At 46.8% G+C, this 7,207-nt stretch overlaps 1 protein-coding gene across 1 annotated transcript; it reads right to left on the reverse strand.

Annotated features, from left to right (window-relative positions):
- Positions 1-4,554: 4,554 nt before the first annotated feature.
- LOC100381498 (uncharacterized) lies at positions 4,555-6,578 on the reverse strand. Its single transcript, NM_001174329.1, has 2 exons — positions 6,094-6,578; positions 4,555-5,140 (listed from the first exon to the last, which is right to left on the reverse strand). The coding sequence occupies exons 1-2, from the start codon at positions 6,309-6,311 to the stop codon at positions 4,708-4,710; spliced, it is 651 nt and encodes a 216-aa protein (NP_001167800.1). The 5' UTR covers positions 6,312-6,578; the 3' UTR covers positions 4,555-4,707.
- Between the last annotated feature and the right edge of the window lie 629 nt (positions 6,579-7,207).

The raw sequence follows: 7,207 nt of genomic DNA on the forward strand, positions 1-7,207 counted from the left end.
CATGGAGTTCCACCCGGTAGAAGCCTTTCCAACTCCATTGTCACATTAGCACTGCCAATTTCCCCTTCTATGACTTGAATTAAAGCCACCCTGGAATCACTCTTGCTCTTGATCAGTTTCTTGTTCGTCGGGATGTGAAAAAAAACCACCATTGTTTATTCCAAATCCCGCCGGAATAGCATGTGTCTTAGGAGCGTTAACCACCGGACATCTAGCCTTGATGTGGGTGTTTGTGCCACAAACCTCGCAGAAGAGCTCCGCAGTGCACCCACTGATCACGTGCCCTTATGCAAAACATCGGTGGCAATGCGCTTTGGCATTAGCCTTTGCTCCCAGACCCTGATCATCCTGCCCTTCCTTCTTCTTGGTAATTTCAATCAACGGCACTGGTTTGGATTTGTCACCCCCTGATGATGCACCTTCGGCCTGTACCTGCTGACCGGAAACGCCAACCCCCTTCTCAGCGTTGAGGTTCTGGATGGCACTCAACGCCTGTTGGAGAAGGGCCTCCGCCTTGGCTGCCTTATCATCCAGTCCGGCGACACTCACCGTCGCACCTACAACATCATTGATAGAAGGCCTCGGCAAGGAGTTACCTGTCCCTCTTCCTACCGGAGGTGGCAAAAGATCTCCTCTTCCTCTGAACTGACCTCGACCTCCTCGGCCATAGCCTGGTCTCGCCCACGAGCTGCCCCGATGCATATAGTGATTACCACCATAGCCAGGTCGGAAATTGTTCGGACCGTCATACTGGAAGCCACTCCTTGCCACCGCTCTACCAACTCCAGAGGAACCCTCCTGAGCCAGCTGCGGCTGTTGTGGAGGAGGTCTCCTATCCATGGCAGCCGTTGCGTATGAGGCGTGACCTGGGTGTTTGTGTCTGGTTATTGGAGCCCTACGAAGTTGTTGCGACGAGTGAGCGTTTTCAAAGAGAGCCACAAGGTCTAGCGGCGTCTTGTAGGGTACAATTTGATTCGTAACTCGTCGGAACCCTGCTTCACTATTAATTACTGGGCCTCCAGACTGTTGCACTACCCGAGGAAGCGTCTCATCACCTCCCGCCTGCCTCTCAACATCAAAGCTCCTAGGTCCCAAAAGCGTTGGGCCCACCGGTATCGGATGACTCATCATCTTCCTAGGGCTGCCCGTCGGCGGCGAGCTCCCCATGCTATCCTCTTTGCGAGGTCCCTGCCGCGATCGACGTGAAGGAAAAGGAACAGACCGTGCCTTCCGAACAGTGACACCGAACGAAAATTTTGGAGATCTTCTCGGCCTTCGTAAAGGTCCTTGCCATGCACGTTGGTTTCTACCATCGTCGACGTTCTGACCATCGCGAGGATTCTACACCGACGCCTTCCGCCGTCTCTCAGAATTCTTATTCACACTCTGGCTGCTAACCAAGTTCGGTGAGCTGGATGCCACGCTAGAGAACTCGCCCGACGTCTCTCTAACCGGCAACCCGCCTTCCGCCGAACTCCCCATGGTTCCCAGCCCATCGTCGGACTCAGCGACCGAGACCTCGCCCTCCTCGGTGCTGGTCACCCAGAAGCGACCCAAAGAGGCCGAAGGCTTCCTCGAGCTGGAGATCCCGTCCTCAGACAAGGACTTCCAAAACTCCTCCGCCTCGTCCTCCTCACTATCGTGAACAGAGCACTCACCTGACTCACCTCCGTCGCCCCTTGGCAGTCCCGGAGACCACCCCGGCACCAGCGTGAGCCGCCTCTCCCGCCGGCCGGAACGCCCCTGCATTCAGATCACCTTTTGGGAAGCGCGGCGGCAGTAGGAGGCGGACGGTCGCCGGCCGCGACGCATTGGTCACCTAAAGAAAAGTTTCTCTCTTTCTCCGTTCGTGCACAGCCTCGATCGGGTAACAGCAAAACAACAACCATGTAAGACAGGGGCGTATCCAGGGGTGGGGCAATGGGTGCCATGGCCCCACCTCAATTTTTTAATCTTTTATACCTAAGTTTAGATATACAATAAAATAATCAAATTTTTATATAGTAAGTTGGACTAAATTTAATAAAAACTAGATTTTGATCTAATTTTTCTCGACCCTCCACTGCTCAGCCCACTCCTTACCGGAGTCGTTCGATTCCTCCCTCTAGCGCTAGCTCACTCATGGTTCACTCGCTCCTTCGGTAATCGAATGATCAGTTGGGTGACCTAACTCGCCTGCTACCAGTGCCACCTTACCTCCACGTCACTTGTCAGCTTGTCGCCTCATGCTTTGTCTGAGTACTCTAATATTCACCCCAACCCACATGTATTGATGTGGATTGAGGTGTAAGTTAAACTAATTTACACCCCAATCCACTTCGATACATGTGGATCGGGATGGATACTAGAGCATCCAAATAAAACCTAATCAAGATCTTGCACGCAGTGCCGCTACCTTGCGTCATAGTCCGCACCAGTAGATGGGTAGGCTATCGGTAGGATCTTTCCTTGGCACCATGACGCCATCTACGCTCACTATCTCACTGGGTCTCACTATGTCGTTGCAACGCGACAATGGCTGCCGCTGCCATGTACCGACGCATCATCGCCTGCCCTCGCTAACCCTCGCATGTTGTCACCTCACCATTACCGTTTTGCGTTAGATTCATTGACACGTAACACGCCACACGCCACACTGACGCACCAAGCGGCTGCTCTGCCCTAGCACACCGCCACCGTCGGCCTACCCTCTTTGCCCTCTCCAACTCTCATTTAGGATGACCAAAAAGGTTTTTTTATATTCATATCATTTTAGAACACTTCTCGTATTATCACTTAATCACCGTCAATATTGTTATTATGAAACTATTTTTATCTAATAGTCTAATCTAGTGATTTGTATCAGTTACTGTATAGCCTCACCTACAATTTTGTCCTGCGTCCGCCACTGATGTAAGAAGACCTGAAGACGTGATGCATTCGTAATAGCAATCGTGTTTGTAATGGGTGAGGAACCAGAGAGATGTGATGCCTTCGTAACAGCAAAACAACAATTGTGTTCGGGCAACGGTACAAAGGGAAATACGAAAAATACATGTATAGTGGTGGATTTGTTTGGGACTAAACCGTAGACAATGATTTATTTTAGATTTGATTAAAAATTTAATGGCATATTTGCAAGCTTAAAAAGTTTAGTGGTGCATATCAAAACATAGAAAATTATAATGGCACATACCCAATTAACCCAAATTGTTTTAGCCCCTTTTTAACCTTTGTGTTTGATACTTTATCCCTTAATATGGCTAAATTTTAGCCTATTTTCTTTAGCTCAGGAAGACCAAACAGACCCATAGACGGATGCACGCATAGCCACGTTTGGTGTCCACCTTCTAAAAAGTTTGACTAAACGATTTTGAAAATATTCAGCTAGCTTGTAAATATAAAAAAAACATATGCGTAGATTTACCTTCTTAAAACACAAATGCAGAGCAGGCCTAGCACAAAGTAAGGCCTTCACATATGATCCGGACAAGTTCAAACAATAAATATGCATGGGAACTTTCCGCTGAATACCCAGCGGCCAGCGTCGTGCTTAAGGCATGCCAATCAAGATTGCTTACATTATGGTAGGTTGGTCATGACAAACCTGTTACAACGTGATGATGCACTTATCCAATTGTCGAGCAAAATTACTATATATCAGCTGTAGACAAAGCATTCTGCAGTAAGGCACAACAATCAGTCCATAAAATCCGTAAAAATAATGCCTACTGCATTCAATGGCCAACTGATTCCTGAAAGTATTTACCCTCCAGCGTCTGGTACACTTATCTGAAACATCATCTCAATATGTATAACTGATCACTTGATACTGCAACTGACTAAAAGGTACTCCATCCGTTCTAAAATAGTAGTCGTTTTAGCTCTTAATTTTTATGTATATATTCAAATAAATAAAGATGAAACCTAGACACATGTAAAACACATACATCAATTATTGTATGAACCTATCAATAATCTAAAATGAATTTTAATTTAGGACGGAGGGAGTAATAGAGAACTTGGTGGCCAAAGAATCAGTGACAATATCAATAAAATTTAGTGAGATTGAGTTAGCCAAAAAGGTTACACTGTTAGCAACAAGAACGGTTTGCATATACAAATCAGTACAAATACTACCTGCTCATGTGAAAATGATCCAACGGGAAAGGTGCATAAAATCAAATTAGCTTCACCATCATGAACAGCAAATATAAACGTCTGCATATGTCTGAACATGTCGATAAATAAGCTGTTGCAGAACATAAACTTCCAACCCAAATTTTGTACATCTGTGAGAATTACATGATATAACACTCTAAAACACTTGCTGCCTACCAACGATAGATGGGCATTTACCGAGTGGAACATAATCCCTCGTGACATAAAAAGAAAAAGTTACACTCTTTGCTCCCAGTAAGGAAACATCAGTAGCTCCAATTACAACATGTTTAGCAAGGTATGTTAAGCTGTGAGGTGTGGGGAGGATTCTAATGTCAATTAGTGTGGAACACTATAAACCATAGAAAGAAACCATGAATATCAATGACACCACGGAAAGAACGTTCTTGTCCCAGCTTGGAATCAAATTCTTAACATCTAATCATTTCTCTGGAGCACCAACATAATCTCATAACCAACAGGTTAGGAAGCACAAGAGAGTCCTATTTTCAGTTACCAATCATATGATCGGAGAGTATATGGTTCCTTTTCATGGTCATAAGTGATTTAGGATGAACAGCACCCTGACTTCTTCACAGCAGAGACATCATCCTTGCCACCAACGTTGATGGTTTGCCCTCTTGGTGGAGCAGCGGGGTCATCGCCAATGTCAAGGGCCTTCTTGCTGACCACACGATAGATCTGAGTTAGGACCTCGGTGAAAGCGCTCTCGACATTCATGGACTCCAGTGCGGATGTTTCCATGAAGAATGTGCTTTCCCTCTCGGCGAAGCCCTTGGCATCCTCCACGGATACAGCTCTAAGGTGTCGCAGATCAGCTTTGTTGCCAACAAGCATGATGACAATGTTTGCATCAGTGTGATCCCGGAGCTCCTTTAACCACCTCTCCACATTCTCAAAGGTCACATGGCGTGTCACATCATACACGACAAGTGCTCCAACAGCCCCTCTATAGTACGCACTTGTAATTGCCCGATACCTACAGGGGGAGGATGATGCATGACAAACTTAAGCTCCACTGAAATACTGAAAGTTCCAAAGAAAATTCGATAGCGAAATTAGGCAAGAAATATACAGCTGAGCAGACCAAATAAAACAAGTCACATTGGAGACGGTTACACAGAACGTAATTTGATGGCATGCTGACAAAATCAGCATTATATTCTTATGGAAATGGTAAACGAAAGTCAAACAAAGGCTGGCCTACATTCCACATCAGGTGCTACTATTTGGCAGGAAGCATCACACAAAAAAAATGAAGACAGAAATGGAACTGCACAAACAATAGGAAACAGTCCTAGAATATCTTCAGTTCCAGATAACAACTGCAGAATTTACATTTTGCAGGAGAGCTGACCAAGTGCCACCATATAAGGTTAATTTAGAGACAGTGAGACAGACTACCAAACAAGAGTTGCCTGCCTAATTGCCCATTTCCATCACCTACAGAGGCTGCTGCAACAGAACATTTTTTTAATGCAGCCAGGAGGGCAGTACAAAACGTATAATCACCCAACATATTACCAGATATGACAATGACAGGACATGACGACACGGGGAACCTTGTGGACGGCGACGGTAGAAATTGGAATAACTATGAGGACAAGAGTATTGCGATTGCAAGGTTGTTGTGTTCATAGAAGCAGAGAATGCCTCATGAATACTATTAACATTCAAAATCAATGTAAATCCAGGACTACATATAGGAGGACAACAAGGCGTGGACGATTGCAATTTGCACAAGGAGGAAGGCGACCATTTTACTCGTCGTGTGTCCTGCGCGGTCCTAACTAGGACAACGTTGCATTGCATTGCATGGGGTAGATGAATACTATGTAGCTAATTTTCGATCCAACACGATGATGCCTAGCATAGCAGACCAGGAAACTAAATAGATCGAGAAAACGGAAGGGGAAGAGGACGGTTGAGTACCTCTCCTGGCCAGCAGTGTCCCAGATCTGGGCCTTGACGACCTTGTCGTCGACCCTGATGCTCCTGGTAGCAAACTCGACCCCGATGGTGGACTTGGACTCTAGGCTGAACTCGTTGCGCGTGAACCTGGAGAGCAGGTTGGATTTGCCGACGCCAGAGTCGCCGATGAGAACGACCTTGAAGAGGTAGTCGTAGTCGTCCTCCGCCCTGTACGCCATCGGTGCTGAGCCCCGGCAGGCACTTGCCTTCCCTTCCTTCCTGAACCGCGGTTCCTGAGAGGCAGGAGGACGGGCAGGTGAGGCCCGCAGCGCTTCTCGGGGCGCGGGAGGGGGAGAATGGCGAGGTGGTGGGAGGCGGACGCGATGCGTGTGGTGGCGCGTATAATAAAGAAGAGGAGCAAGGCGAGGGCCAAGGGGCCGGCGGAAAAATAGCAAGCGCGCTGCGGCCTGCGCCGCGCCGAAGCTGCCTCCCTGGCCCTGGCCGCCTGTGTCAGGTTGCCGTTCGGCGGCCTTGGTGTCATCTCGTTCTGATCTGCACATGCGGCCGACCCGGCATAGGACGCCGGCCGAGGGTAACCATCACATATTCAGATGGCAGGAATGCCTCCACATGATGAGTACATGACGAAGGAGAATCCAACAGAAATGTTGGGGACTACCAACTAGTACTACTACCCTAGAGCAGGTATTTTGCTTGTTCAAGTTCATGAATCAACGTGTAACAACTTTATGCCTGACACTGCCAAAGTTTAGGACCGACAGATTAAAGTCAATTATTTGGACTGATACATCTAAAATTTATAAAGACAAAAACACCGTAGAAGTCGGTACGAATTAAACATGTCATTTTTTAAATGAGCAACATGGTATAGTCCATCGTCATGGCGTGCTCGCACGTTCGTGTTTAGTGGCTAAGCATGTCAGGATAGAGTCACTGAAATGTTAAATTAGATGTTGAACCGTGAAGTGATCTAGTTTAATTCAGAGGCGAAGCAGGTAGCAGTTAATAGAGGTGCAAATACACTCCTTAAAAACATGAATATAGTAATTTTAACTAAAATTTTACCATATATGCATTATCGGTGTTTGCATATACTTATCACTAACGGAATCCG

Source organism: Zea mays, chromosome 7 (assembly GCF_902167145.1).
Source record: "Zea mays cultivar B73 chromosome 7, Zm-B73-REFERENCE-NAM-5.0, whole genome shotgun sequence".
NCBI lineage: Eukaryota > Viridiplantae > Streptophyta > Magnoliopsida > Poales > Poaceae > Zea > Zea mays.